General features: G+C 36.1%; 1 protein-coding gene across 1 annotated transcript in view; it reads right to left on the reverse strand.

The window, feature by feature from the left end:
* Positions 1-3,022: 3,022 nt before the first annotated feature.
* gnas (GNAS complex locus) overlaps positions 3,023-16,059 on the reverse strand; it is a 35,298-nt gene continuing 22,261 nt past the window's right edge. Inside the window, exons 6-12 of the mRNA XM_079242507.1 lie at positions 8,665-8,719; positions 7,252-7,325; positions 7,089-7,147; positions 6,805-6,925; positions 5,841-5,971; positions 5,006-5,073; positions 3,023-4,026 (exon numbers count right to left, since the gene is read on the reverse strand). Of these exons, the coding sequence (XP_079098633.1) occupies positions 3,880-4,026; positions 5,006-5,073; positions 5,841-5,971; positions 6,805-6,925; positions 7,089-7,147; positions 7,252-7,325; positions 8,665-8,719 (655 nt within the window). The 3' untranslated portion in view covers positions 3,023-3,879. The remainder of the gene's footprint in view (positions 4,027-5,005; positions 5,074-5,840; positions 5,972-6,804; positions 6,926-7,088; positions 7,148-7,251; positions 7,326-8,664; positions 8,720-16,059) is intronic.

The raw sequence follows: 16,059 nt of genomic DNA on the forward strand, positions 1-16,059 counted from the left end.
TATTAAAGACTTGAGGACCTGATTTAGTTTGAGTCATTTGTGTTTAGTTTGATTTAATAATTCATGTAATGGATAAGTGAGGTTCTACAAACATGGGAAACGAAGTTTACACTCTGTTCTAAGAATTTTTTTTTCTTATCAGGGCATAAAAATAATTTTTGAAAAGAATTATCCATATTGTAACTGAGTTAGTTTCTACATGTTAGTAAAATCAGATAAATATGAACACAAGGTAAATTATACTGTATCATTCTTTGGCAAAAACATAACCAAATCCAGAAGAAGCGTGTGAAAAACTGTATATACTGTATACCCTATAATTCAACTGTATATTATCCATCTCTCTCATCCTTGTGGAGGAATTTTGCCCCACTCTTCTTCACAATGTTAATTCAGTTCACAGAATTTCTAAGAGCATTCTTGCACAGCTCTCATAAAGTCCCATCACAGGTTTTAATCTGGTTGAGCTCTGGACTTCAGTTGGATCTCTGCAACATCCTCTTTTTCAGCCATTCAATTATTGATTTGTTGCTGTGTTTGAGATAAATGTCCTGTTGCATGACCTAACGTGTGCAAGCTTTAGTTGCCAGAGAGCAAGTCTAAAATTTGACTCGGTGATACTGTGGTATACAGACAATTGAAAGGTACCACGTCATTGACACTTGGTATCGGGCGTTAGTACTTGAGATGTTCAGTCATTTTGCAACCCTGTGCTACCATGCTCTTTTGAAAAGTTTTTTGTCCTTGCATCCTTTCCAAATAAGTCATCCTTACACAGTCTTTTTTCAACTGTACCAAAATAAACTTGTCCAATAGCTTTAAGAATTGTAGTGCAACATTGGCTTTAAAAGTCTTAAATGTTATCCAGTTGTGAATAACCTCTCGCTGCAGAATGGACTCCAGATCATTATGAGTTTTTGAACCCTTCTCAGATTGATTGGCAGCCACATGTGCTTCTCTAATTTCACAGATCTCTTTCTTCTTGCCGTTGTTTTAACACAAACCTGAAAACAGAAGACCAGTGAACTGCCAAAACCCCCACCAACTGATGATCCGTTTATTGAATGTGTTTGTTGGGCCGTACCTGGCCACAGCTTGCCCTCTTAATTCCTGTGGAAAATATAAGGGTGGGCTCTGTTTTTCACACAATGCTTTCACTTATTAGATTAATTTTGAATAAAACAAATAATGGCGGACTACATGTCATGTGCTGTTCCTCTAAATTTGCATTTACTGGTACTTAAATTCATGTAAATACTCAATGAACACATTTGTCAATCCCAATCAGTATAAACAAGGAGCATAGGCTAACAAAGGGCAGCTGATAATTTAATGCTAACCTATTATTTTGTTTTCCTGAACTGCTGTGCTAGACTGATTTAGTTTAAGTGTGCCTAATAAACCCAAGTTTGACGTGGACTTAAAGATGAGAATGAACCAAACACTAAAACAATTGTTTCCTTTTGTTTAAGCAAAAACAATTTGGTTTATGTAGAAACAAACAATGTTTTGCAACTGGATATTTCCCTCTCCTTCAAAAGACTTAAAGCTAAAAAAAAAAAAAGTTAACATCAACCACTTTGCACCATGAATTGACACCTTTTAAAAAAGGTTTGCAGGTGTTACTGATAAACAGCAAAGGAAACCTGGGTGACAGCCATGTCAGGGTTCAGTGTCTTTCACTACACAACATTAACGTGATGTGTCAGATCATCTTTTTTTTTTCCGTCATGTTCTTTTCAATTCCTATTATATAAATCAGAGGAGAGTCAAAGCAAAACAAATTAATCAATGAAAAAACATGTGAAAAAGAGAAAAAAACAAAAACTAAGCAACAGACGAAAGGCCTCCATCCAGACCTGATGTCCCACCCCTTCCCAGCTTGTGGCAGAAGAGGTGAGCTAGCCCGGACGATATGGGATAGACCCGTCCAACTGTACAGCGCAGTGAAACATAACTTACATATTAGCTCATTTTTACATGTACAGTCGTGATCAAGGCACAGGGATCTTCTACAAGTTATTTTTTTTCTTCAATAAAGTTGTACAAAATAATACATTTTACAGTCTGTACAAGAATAATAGTCCAGCAGTAAAATAAAAGAGACGAACTTAAAGCCGAGGAGGTTTGGGACGGGTGAGAGGACAAGACCAAAGGTTAGCAGAGAGGAAGTAGAAGGGGATTGTTGTGTCAACAAGGAAGGAACTAATGAGGGCTGGAGCAAGCATGTGTGTGTGTGCTTCCATTCAAAATGTTGCATCCAGTCTCTGCAAGTCTTTAAACTTCATGCTTTCCATTTTAAAATCTTTATTTACTAAAAGCTTTTTATTTTCCACATGTTGAATAGTTGTGTGTGAATATTTGCTTTTACGCAATGTAAAGAGAAATCTGACTGAAAACCAATTTGTGAGGCTGTCACTGTTAAATGAGGATGATGATTTTGTCCCCATGGGTACAAAATTAATTTTGAGGGTTAAGACTTGAATGTAGGATCAGGATTAGATTTATGGTTAGGGTTAGGCATTGAGCAGTGATGGCTAAGGTTAGAGTAAAGGGCTATGGCAGGGGATAAGGCAACTCTAGTTCTCAAGAGCCAGAAAGCTGCAAGTTTTAGAAGTTTCCCTGTTTCAGCGCATCTGATTCAGTGAGTCACTGAGCAGATCTTGATAAACTGCTGGATCGATTTCTTTCTCTCTTGGTTCTTTAGGACTAGCATTGCCTACCCCTGTGCTAGGGAATGCATTGTGTCAATATAGTTAGTCCCCATGGTCAACAGAAACCAAACACATGTGTGTGTGTGTGAATGTGTAAAATGAATTTAAATTGTGAACAAAGGCAGATCTCACACACAGTGTACATGAACACGGAACATGGGGTAAAACCTAACAAAAAAAGTAAAAAGTAAAAGTTGAATTGAATTGAATATATATATATATATATATATATATATATATATATATATATATATATATATATATATATATATATATATATATATATATATATATATATATATGCACGTATATAAATATCTATATATAGCTCGGATTTTTTGCACTGCATGAAGTTCACTGGTATGCATGGATATATGCATCTTATGGTATTTTTTAGTCTTTAATTTTTAGGTGTTTTCTGCCATCTTTCCCCGACTTTTTCTTGAAGAGCAGGTCTTGTGAGCAGTGTGGCATTATCTCCAAGTCACGCTCTTGTCTGCAGGCCACCATTAGTCAATTAGCCTGTAAGTCCTTCCCCAGGCATGAAAAAGCTGACAGCCCTCCTCTGTAGCAGTTTGCCACCCTCTGTGTCCATAGTTCTCTTCCTTCTCTCTCTCTCTCTCTCTCTCTTCAGCACGCGGTGAATAAATTCCTTTTTCTCAGAAAGCATCATTATTATTTGATTCTCTCTGCGGTTTGTTTTTTTTATGATTGTGTGTTTGGCTGCACTATGAAACCCTTTGCAAAAGTCTAAATGCCTTATACTGAAGAGTGTGTGTGTGTGTGTGTGTGTACCTGCGAGTGTGTGTTCATATATCTGAGACAAAGTCAGCAGGAGAGATCACCCACACTGAGGGTTTCCAGTTTGACCCCTCTTTTTTGGGTCAAAATGTAAGTCCAGGCTTAGAGCTGATGAAACTGCTGTGAGTGAAATTGTTCAAAATTTGAAGAAAGAAAAAGTTTTCCCACTTTTCTGTTGTCCTGAACTTGTGTTACTGGGAGAGGTTGTATCAGGGTGGAGGGGAGGGCCGGCGTTCAGCTGCTCACTTGGTTGTCAGGTGAATATTGTAGAAGTGGATGGGTGACTGGCTAACTGGTCATGGTGGTGGTGTGGAGTTGCTGGGTAGGTTGGTAGGTTGATAAGTAGACCTGATGCCACAGCACATCACAAGAGCTCGTACTGCCGTAGGTGCATCCTCTGGATAATGTCACGACAGTCATTGAAGACACGGCGGATGTTTTCTGTATCGACCGCGCAGGTGAAGTGGGGGTAACAGTAATGTCGTCCATCACCGCTGGCAGTGCTGATCCTCTATAAGACACACAGACACGGACAGGTCAGTGTTGATAACATTGTTGTCTCATGAGTCTAATGGGTAATGATCAGTTTAACTTGTCTAACTTTTTTTTTTTTGTGACTTTTGTTTCTTACAGTTCCATTTAATATATTGTGTGTTAATAATTTCTCCTGGAGAGACCGAATCTGTACACATTTTCTTTACTTATCATTTGCAGTCGCACTTGTGCACTGTGTTAAGTGCTTCAACAGTTTACCAATTATATCTACCAATCAGAATGGATTAGACTTTAATTTCAGTTCACTATTACAATTATTTCTCCATTACTTTTACCTATCTTGTTGAAGAAGTAATTGCTAGCAGAAGTTCTTACTCGACACAACTTCAATTCTGAGTAGATGGTTTTAATATCTGCTCATGTAGGTAAAAACATGCATGCATATTCAGTCATAAAGCCATATTCAGGGATTTGATCAAATTACAGAATTTCTGCCATTGGAACCCTGGTGCATTTCTTTATTACTTGTATGCATGTTTGTTTTTTAACTTAATTTATGTGGCACCAATTATATTTTGAGATGTCTATAAAAGAGAAATTAGTTTAAAGACCTATAATCAAGTACAGACAGAATATATTTTTTAGATGTATTTTATTTAGTACAAATATCTTTGTCAAATAACGTGGAGAACTTTCGTTTTCAGATGCGCAGTGACAGCGCAGTTTTGAAAATATATCATATAAATTATAGATGTTTTCTTATGACCGCACAGCTGAATTTACAATTCAAACTAAAGTTTTGGTTTGTCTTTTCTTTTTGAAAAAAAGGTCTGACATAAAATCAATAAAAAGGAATTTAGCATGTCTAAAATTTTGTCTGCTTATCACAGCTTAAACCGGGACTCACAATTAACCTGATCATTAAAATAATACATTATGACAAAGACATACAAAAGGAAACTGGTCAAATTAAAAAAGGTGAGTTTTGTACACACCAGAAACTCATCCCGTATGAAGTACTTTGCCCTTGTTACCTGGGGATCTTCACCTGGCTCTGGTATTGCTGTTGGAGAAGAAGAAATTTGGTCAACTTTACACAGAAAGACAAAATAGTATAACAGTTTACCTGAACTGTATTTTGATTTAAAAAAAAAAACAAAACAAAACAAAACATCAAAATGTGTTAAACATTAAAAATTAAAATGTTTACAGCACATTTGAACATGCAGTTGCAGTCTTGGCACCAAGAGTTAACTCAGATGTCAACACCTTCAGATATAAAAAGCACACGAAAATATAGTGCTATTTTTATATGTTATCAATAAAAGACACAGATTGCTTCTTTGAAGTTCCCATATTTGACAATTTTTCAACAATTTCATGTGGGTGTGTCAGGACAAACATACATGTTTTCTAAGTGTATTTTCACAAATTCAGCTTTGGTCATTAATTTCAGCCAGTCAAAAAGTGGTTCTAGTGGGCTCTTCTGAGAACGGGCCCTTTCTGTGTCTGAAATGCTCATGAGCAGGGCCTGTCCACGTTCACTCCGTGCCCCTCCCAAAGAGAGGATACCCTAACCCTAACTTTCGCTGTTGTCCACATCGTAATTTTAGAGGGCAGTCTCAGCTAGCAGGAGGGAACACAATTGCTAAAAAAAGTAGACAAACCAAGTGAGAGAGGTGACTGAATTATATCCTTTTTGGGCCTTATGCATAGGATATGGAGTCACATATGACTGTTAGTAAACTTTTATAAGTGAATTTTGCCTTATATGGGTTTTTTTTCTTCACATCATCAAATTCACAGACACTTTTCCTGAGTCATTCTTACCATCATCAGGTGTGGTGTAGCGTGCAAACTCTGGGAAATACTCCTCAATTTTAGATTTCCCTGCCAAAACCTTTTCAGCAAGTAGGTCCTGCTTGTTCAGGAAGAGGATTACCGAAATAGTTCGTAGCCACCTGTGAATGAAAGTTAATGAGTTCAGTACCTCTTGTTTTACAGACACTTCACTTTTAAGGAGGCACCATGTTATGATGGACCTTGAATGAAAAAAATAGGGTACAACTTTCTCTCTTGGGGGTCTTGCTTGGTAAGACTTGAGAATTTTGGCCATAAATATGTATATTTTGTAATCTGGAATATAATGTTAAATATTGTACTAACAAGAGAAAATGATGACAAATCATATGTCTATGCTCTGGTTTTACGTGATGAAGCCCCTAAAAGTTATTTTACATCTGTCTAACTCGATAATAGGAGTTTTTAATCTTTGAAACTAAGTGGTAAAAAATGGAGCAGAGATACATCATATTACACATGCAGAAGGTGTTGCAATGTTTTGCTTTAATAACACTTTTAGCACAGTGTGGAAGAGCAACTGGACTTTACCTTTGCACATTTTATTATTTAAACACTGACATCCTCTTAATATAACAACCTATCACTTGACAACTACAGGTTATCTGCTAAAAGTTTTCTATGTTAATGCAGATATTCACATAAAATACATTTTCTTATCTATCATCAACAGTGAACAACCAATAGATTCTGCACATCTGATAGATGTTTTTTTCTGTTTTTATTTTGTTTGGGTTTTTTTGCTAAATAAAATAAATGATAATTAATTTAAGGCACACACTAGTTTCTGTTCAGAGTGTATGAAGGTACTTTTTAACTGTAGATTTATTTGCTGGGGATAGACTCTTAATGGTTTGTGTAACTTCCCACCTTTAAATAAAAAGCAACTTTAAACAAACAAACAAGAATAATGTAAACAGTCAATGTTCCTGACCTGTTGTTCCAAATGTTCTTGAAAAGATTGAGGGCTTCCTGTAGTCTGTTAGTCTGATTGTCTTCTCTGATCACCATGTTGTAGCTGCTACTCGCCACCACAAAGATGATAGCTGTCACATCTGTGTTACACACACAAACACATGCCAGTAAAAGATTAGTGAACCAAACATTAAGAAAAATAAACACAAATAAATTAGTCAAAATAAAACAAAACAAAACAAAAAAAAAAGATGAATAAATAATCCATAATCTTCTCATAAAAACAGGGAAGAAACATCGAACCATTAAAACACTGGATCCATTTACGTCGTTCATCCCTCTGACCCCCAACGTCGAACATGCTGTGAGAAAAGCAAGTCAAAGGTTAATTTAATCCTTTTTTAAAAAATATAATGATTTTTTAAAAATAATTTTAATAATTAACCCAACTAAGTTCTTAACTCACTGGAAATTGACTTTATCTATTTGAAATCTTGTTTCAAAGATTCCAGATGTCAGTACTCTGCATCTCAAGAGGTCCTGGAAAAGAAAAACAAATAAGTCAAACAAAGGTAGACCGAAAAGAAAGAATGGATGAAAATTGACACTTTTAATGTTCATTGAGTATTGTTTTTTGCTTTACAAACTTATCATTTAATACTTCTGTTGTATAGGTTTTCAGTTGTAAGGGATGTCATGAAACAAAGATTTCATGGACAGTGGGGTCAAAGTTTGCACCAGTCAATATGACAAAACGTTATCATTCACCAAAGTTGACCCCGAGCAAACATTTAAACTTTTTTAGACAGTGGATTTCCTCCTCAGCAGGTCAAAGCATTGACTGCGCTATCTGTTTTTAATACACTGTATCTATGTTATGCCACCATCTGACACCAGAGAGGCTTTAGGACACCACTGAAGTATTTTTGCATGTCCCCAAAACTCTGCAGGAGTCATGGTTAATGGTTCAATTTTATATTTTGTCACTGGTATGCATTCACTACATTTCATCTTTGTCTCAATATTGTATTTACTTTCCATGGTATTAAATAACATATCCAGCAAATGATTTCTACTTCAAAATAAGGTTCAGCAGCACATCCTCATTTTACCTCTACTGATTGTAAAGATACAGTAGAAATTGTAAATTGCAAAAATGGAACCTAAATGGAACTAATCCACTGACCAAATTAAGAAGAGGAAACCAAAACTAGTCATCAAGAGGCAGCGAAGGATGGGTCATGCATTGTCCTTGCAATCAAGAGAATAAAAATAGATTTGCTTTAGGCTACAGACTAGTGTGATACACAACAGAGGGGACAGAGAAGCACTAGACAAGTGTAAGGACCTATATTAATAATTACACAACCTATTCTATTCCAAACCAGTGGGAAGTGATTGTGTTTAAAAGTAATGGTAGTGATGATGTTTTAGCTTGTATTTTTAAAATGACACTCTAACCTTAAGCCTTTTAACTATTCCACTTTAAATTTTGACTTTTATAGAATAATAGCTACGACCGGTTTGCATTTTAGTCTTTTGTCTGTACTTTATTATAAATTTGTAGTTGTCTGGGACCTGCCAAAGCACAATGGAGGCCAATTAGCTGATAGGTTAATTATGTGCACATTTAATTATTATTTTATTTACATTTTCATTGTAAGCAAATTGTTTTCTTACTAAACATTAATCAACAGCTAAAAGAGTTGTTACAGTCACCCAGTGTCTGCATCACACACTGAAAACTGAAGCTTTTTCCTGGGATCTTGCCATCATTAATTTTGTTTTATTTTTCATCTTTACTTATTTACAGGGTGCCGTTTCCATTTGTGGAGTTATCAGGGGGAAAAAAATGTTGGCTGTGTGCTGAAGGTATTACCTGATCAGTGGGCGTGTAGTCATGCTGCCTGACCACATCAATCCTGTCCAAAAAGCTGAAAATAGAACAAACAAAAAAAAAAAAGAGTCAAATCTCAGCTGCTGTTACAAGGATGTGAGAATAAATAAAACAATTATACAATTACAGACGATTCTCCACAATCACATGTAAAATATGACCCTTCAACTGCCTGCTTTCCATCATCATAATGATCTAAATTCATCAACTATAAATACAATTTTAAGGCCTTGCATTATAACTTACATAATATAGAAATGTGTGAGATTTAAAAGAAAAAAAAAATTTGTGCACAGCTAGTAGTGACAGCTTCTGAAATATGAAGGACAGCAGTCCCTGAATGGCCACAAGGGGGCATGTATTTTCATTCACAGTGAGATCAGAGGCAGCCAGTCTGAGTCACCAGCAGCCGTTTGCTCTGTCAGACCAGAGAAGCCTCGTCAATGGAGCTGCTGTAGTAGTACTTGCACAGGAGGAGAAGTGTGTGTGTGTGTACATGTGACTATATGCGCGTGGGTGGGTATGCAGACCTACAGAGAGTCCAGATTTGCAGAGTGCCCACCCAAATGCACTTGATTGTTCTGGTGTACCCACTAATAGTGCTGCTGTGTTATGGTGTCTGAGTCGCCTTCATGTTTTTAAGATGACAGCTATAGTGATCTGCTCAAGCTTTCTGCTACACCAAGCTAGGCCTTAAAGAGGGAATGTGGGAAGATCGTAGAAATAGCTTGGGCAGAGGTCAGTTCGAATTAACTTGGGGAAGTAGGTGATCATCTTTATGCAGCACGAGCAACTATTCAAGTCTCACTTGCCTGAAACAATCAACACAATCCTTTTTCTTTCTGATTGTTAAAAAACAAAGCCCAAAGTCCACTCCGAAGAGGGTTACTCAGTCGCACAGAGCACACTGCACATGACATGCCTTAGATGTCTCAATTGTAGTCCCGGCTTTTTTCCCCTCAATCATCAGCATTTCCACATAAGACATCAGCATTGTGTTTGCCTATTAGCTAGTTAAGCACACTCCAAAGAATGAATTTCTCCAAAGTCAAACAATGTTTGTGTGAAAGAGTAAATAATATGAGGGCTTTGAATCACGTTGGTACAATCGGTAATAGTCAGCATATACAGAACTTATTTAGCAGCCTAAACTATTAAAATAACAACGAAAACCAGTTGTAGAAACAAGTAGACACATGCATCTACAAACAAAAGAGTAAGAAATATCCTGTTCATGGAAGTTCAGCTTAGAATAGCATGAAAGAAAGACAAAACAGAGGATCTGTCTATTTTAAAAACTGGGATGGTCCATTTTAAACTGGTTACTTGAAGAAAAACACTGCAAACACAGACAGTTGTATTCAGTTCCCACCTAGTTTGGTTCTTGACCTGCTAGACTGTCTGCGGTGACTGACCATCTGTCCCCTGTTCTTTTAACAAGAAAGGCAGGAGGCCTGTTTGTAGCTGCCTCTCAGTGAACAGGTATGTAGCCCCCTCTAAGATAACAGGAATGTGGCAGGCAGGGGTGAAATGTGACAGGAGGGCTGCAGGTAACACACTGAGTAAAGCAGTGGGCTGGAATTGCGGAAGCTAGGGAGCTGGATACACAAATGGACCGACAATAAGAGTCAGGAAGAGGACAGTGTAAGTAAAGGACTTAAAGAGAAACAGAGGAAGGCAAAAAGGAGGGGGGAAAATAGATGAAGTGTTGTCAATATGTATGTCTCCACAAAAATGAACACTGACACAGACATTTATGTTAAACACACACAGAGGCTATTAAGCAGCCAGCCGGTTTGGTACCATCAGCTCTCTGCAGGGGCCAAGTGGCTCAGCTGTTCCCACACCACAGTGCCTCTGCTGTGCCAGCACACCCACAGCCGTCTGCGGAGAGTTGTTCAGAGCCAAGCTGCCTCACATCCATAGCAAACGTCTAACTTTGGCCTCCCATAACATTCCCCCACTGAGCTTCCAAAAACATAAAGAATCTGGATGTGACAGAACCTGAAAGCAGCAGCTTAAATGATGAGAGTTAACATGGCTGCCGCTAACATCTGCCGAGGCCAAAACTGTGTTTATCTATAGCTCTGGTCTGAGGCGGTGTCACGCCCAGCACAAACACACTGCTCAGTTTTTAGCAGTTTTCCCTATTAATAGGAGAAGTGCCAATAATAACCATGTAAGATGAACTACATAATAGTGGCTGCCCCAGTAACAGAGGTCTGCGGTGTTATGTATAACCTGCCAGGGTTATACTAGGGCAGCAGACAGGCTGACTTAACTGTGGAAATACACACAGGGTACTTCTCTAGTGATCCAAAATAGCCCAGTATTTACAAGAAAAGATAAAGTGCATCTTTAAAAGATTTTTTTTTTTTTTTTTTTGCTCAATCACTGGTACAATACTGGAATTGTTTGGGGGAATTTTGGAAAAACTAAATAAGTTTATACTGTATTAATATTTTTTCAAATGTCCTTCCTGGCATTTTCTATATTGGATTCATTTTTTTAATAGTAGCTATATTTCAAAAGACCACAGCCAATTTTATTATACAATTGGTAATTTCAAATATTAACAAAACAAAAAAAATCTCTTTCTCATTTAAGAGAATGGACCAGCTGCAGCTTATCCAAAATGCTGCTGCTAGATCTGAACACATCAAGCTAGTTTAAAATCTTATCTTAAAATTGTGTAAAACCCGACCTATTAGTGCACAAATCCGAGCAATATTTAGCCCCAGAATACATATGTGTGAAATGTCCAGAGAGTATAAACATAGAAGGACCCTTAGATTCAAGGACTCAGGTCAGCCAGTTGAGTGCAGACTGAACATGGAGCGGCAGCATTAAGCTGTTTTGCTGCAAATAAGTGGAACAATCTGCCAACAGAGATTAAACTGTCTCCAGTTATAAGAACTTTTAAATCCAGGTTACTAACATTTCCTTTCTCGTGCATCTGTGCATGAATTCTGCCTTGCATAAAAAAATTATATATATCTATATCTATATCTATATATCTATATATCTATCTATATATATATATATATATATATATATATATATATATATATATATATATATATATATATATATATATAATTTTTATGCAAGGCAGAATTCATGCACAGATGCACGAGAAAGGAAATGTTAGTAACCTGGATCTATATATATATATATCCATCTATATATATCTATATATATCTATGTATATATATATCTATATCTATATATATATCTATGTATATATATATCTATATCTATATATATCTATGTATATGTATATATATATATATATATCTATATCTATATATATCTATGTATATATATATATATATATATATATATATATATATATATATATATATATATATATATATATATATATATATATATATATATATATATATATGTATACTTGATGGTGTTCAGACTGAAGGGGTAACTTCATCGACAGCAGTCCCAATAAATCTAGCCTACAATTAGCCTAGTTTTAATTACTGCAGCATGTCTAGCCTGACAGTAAAAAATCTAAATTATTCTCCTAATTGACTTTGATTAAAACAAAATAATTAAAAGAGAATTAGCTTCTTTTGATTTTAAAGGAGAGATTTTATTGTTTTAGTGAAGTAATTATTTATCATGGTTAAAGCGTTTTCAAATCTCTCTCTTTTAACAACCAGGATATCTTATGAAATAAAACTTTAACTGTAACGACAAATCCAACAAATATTTTCTAATTATGTTTTTTGACTTCTAAATTACTTTCATCGTTTACGATTAAATGCAATAGAAATGCAAAACATCAGGAAAACTTTTCCCTGGGTCCAAACTGCTTCACTGCACAGCTGTGTGACGCAGGCCGACACACACATTCAAGTTAACAAGCAGGATTATGCTCCTAAAAAGCTGCTCATTTTACATCTGCTCAAAAATTTGTTTGTATTTGACGGATTTTTAAAAAACTAACAAGCCTACATTTTAAAGATTAACATAATTTCTTCTGGAAAGAGCAAAAAGTTCTTGTCGCTAGTGTTACTTAACTTTGGATGGGTAATAAGTAAATAATTTATTTCCTTTTTAAATGAAGGAGGGTTTTTAAATAAACTTTTAAAGCTGCATCCCCATCCAACAGGGTAATTATTTTCTGTTTTATGTCAAGTTATTTTAATGCTTACTTATTATTTTTACGTGTAAAGAGAGTAAACTTTAACAACTTTTTAACAATGTAGGTAAATGTTTTTTTTAAACAATTAACAGCCCAGATGAAGAAGTTATATGATAACAATAAATAAATAAAAATTTAATTTGAATACAGTTAACCATAAAATGAGTGTGTTATGAATAGAATTTCAATTTTTATTAACTACCACCATCTAAGAATTTCCTCTTTGTATTATAAACACAAAAATAAATGTACTAATGCAACTTGTCACAGGGATGATGCATGAATTTTACACAATAAAGATAGCAGACAACTTGTTGGTTTACGGGGAATTAAAACACATCATTCAACTAAACCGCAAATTCCACTTTTCAAAGCAGTGAAACTTTAAGAAAAATGCTTGAATTAGTCAATTTAGGACAATGAAATCAATCTCTGCATGAGACAAAAGTACACTTCCCGAAGCCTCTGAAGCACAGTGTCCAGTCAGAAAATTCTTTTGCTGCTTCCTCAAGGGGGGAGAAACTGTTAATGGTCCGCTGAGCGGAGCAGTTTCCGTGGCTTTGCTGCATCTTTCTATGTTGACGCTTCAGCCTGCAAGCCGACCAAACCAAAGGCTTTACCAGCCAGTGCCTATTTAAACGCACACACACACACACACACACCACATCCAGAAAGAGACATAGAAAGAGAAGGAATGAAAAGAGAGAGAAGGCTGTGTCTGACATTACAGCGCTGCTCCAAAAATAGCTCCCTGGCGCCCTGGCCTCCAGCTTGGTTGTCATGGTGACAGAACCACAGGCGCTATAAATAGACAATCGGCTCCAAATCTTGTGCTACTGGAGAGGGGCCAGAAAGAGGGAGAGACAGACAGAGAGTAGGGAAAAGAAGGAAGAATGCCGAGAAAGAAGGGAAAGAAAGACGGTTAAAGGAGGGGGAGAGAAACACAGACAGCAACAAAGAGATACAGAGCAAGCAATGCAGAGAATGGAGTGGGTCGAGATAGCAGAGAAAAGAGAGCAAGACAAACAAGAACACCAAAATGATAACAAAAACAGAACAATTATCTTACTATAACTGTAAGAATTGACAAAAGAATGGTGGGAGGCTCGAAGAGCAGAGCAGAAAAGAAAGGTAAGGAAAAAAAACCAAGAAATTAGAGAAAGACAAGACAGAATGAGAAATACAGCACCAATGTTAAAATGCAATACATGAAAGAAGAAACTTGAAGGAAGCGAGGAAAATATGCAGACATATAGAAACTTTAAAACAAAAAGCTTTGGCATCTTCACAAAACAAAACAAAAAAAAACAACAGAAAATCTGGAAACAAATAAAAATGAAAGTGGAGAAAGGTAAAAAAAATAAAAATAAAAATAAATCAATAGGACCAAAATAAACAAAGAACAAAATAAGAAAAAAGATGAATGGAAATCTAAAAGAAAAAACAAAGAAAAGAAACATAAAGGCATGAAAAGCGTAAGAATAAAGTAAGGATCGATAATAAAGAAAAAAGGAGGTCAGACAGACTAAACCCAGGTCACAGGAATAAAAAACACTGACAGCAGCACAATCACTGAACACACACAACTTACAGAAAATCACAATGAACAGATTGCAGCAGCAAAGTTTCTGCTTTATCACCACTTTAAAATGAAACCGACATCGACACAGCCACACCAACATTTGGGGCTGCTGCTTACACCTGCATATATCTCAAACACATCTAAACAAATCCACCACGGCACACTAAGTTTTTCTTCGTTTGCCCACCCCTCAGTCTCCCTCACATGTCGTCCCCTCACTCGCTTCTTCCTCACGATGAGTCAGAGATTCGATCCCAGCCATTTTCTGTCCCTGCAGAGTCACCATCACACATTAACAGAGGGGGGAGACTGGACTAGGGGTACTCCAGCGGCACATGAAGGCTCATTCTCGCTGGCACATGAGTTCAAAGAATCAACAGATAATAATAAACGCAGCAGGAACACTTGCTGATATCCCAGCCAGGCGACATGCACACAACTCATACACTTGTCCAGGCACGTTGCTCCCCTCACATTCTCATATTTCTTAGTTTCCTCCTAACATCTGGCTTAAGAAACTAACCGCATTGATTTACCACAGTACGGTATTTAAATAAATTTCACAAAATATACAATGAGAGAAAAATACTGTGCCGTGTATGTGGGATCTTGTCGTCAACAAATAACTAATGTTCTAGTTTAACTTGTTTTTAACTCCGTAATATTGTTTCTATAGATTATAATTTCTCATTAACTTCTGTCAGAGTTGCATGACTTATGAAAAAACTTTTAAAAGCTTTTAAATCATCTTTTCCTTTTTTCTACAACATCTAAATATCAATAAATATATGGTAACACAGGCAATGATTTTATGCAAGGAGACAGCCACAATCTTTTAAGATGTTCTTCAATTAAAAAAAAAAAAAGTGAAATTTAAATAGCTTCAGTGTGTCTTTAAATAAGAATCATTATCACAGTAAGTGAGGAACAAATTAGCCATTTGATACCTTGGTTTCCTGTCACTGATCCCACTGAGTAATACATCATGTGTAATACTTTTCAATCAATCCAAACTTCGGTGAATAATTTAAAAAACTGCATTTCCAGCAGATCATTTTTACATGTCAGCAATAAGGAGAGTCAGTAGCAATCTACTGTTCTGTAAATGTCTTTTTTTCTGTGTTTTCAACAATCCTTACATCTGAGCAAATAGTTTTACTAGAGATTCTCATACATGAATCATGAAAACATTTGTTCTTGTTTATTTTATTTCGTTAAAAAAAAAAAAAAAGGGCATGCAAGTCAGACTGAACTCAAGAAGATGTCTGTAAAAAGAGGGAAAAATTTTAATCGTGTCCTGTTTTACTAAACTGTTTTTTTTGCAGGCGAACTTGGGTGATTATACAGGCATGACGACAATTATGTCAAATAATTGGCCATGGTTACATGACATTTTGTTAATTCGAAATTAATTACTTAGAATGAAGTAATTCAGAATTAAAGTGTTCTCCTTTGCGTGTACATGGTAATAGCAATTCCAAATTTCAGGTTTACATGGAAAATATGCTTAATCCCATTTATTTAATCCTGTTTAAGATCTGGGGTTGGAAGGGTTTTGATTGGACAGGGGGCAGATGTGACATATTTACGTTTACCAGAAGTAAATGAACTTCAGGTCTTGCTTTTTTCT

The sequence above is a fragment of the Telmatherina bonti genome, assembly GCF_933228915.1.
Source record: "Telmatherina bonti genome assembly, chromosome: 6".
In the NCBI taxonomy this organism is placed as follows: domain Eukaryota; kingdom Metazoa; phylum Chordata; class Actinopteri; order Atheriniformes; family Telmatherinidae; genus Telmatherina; species Telmatherina bonti.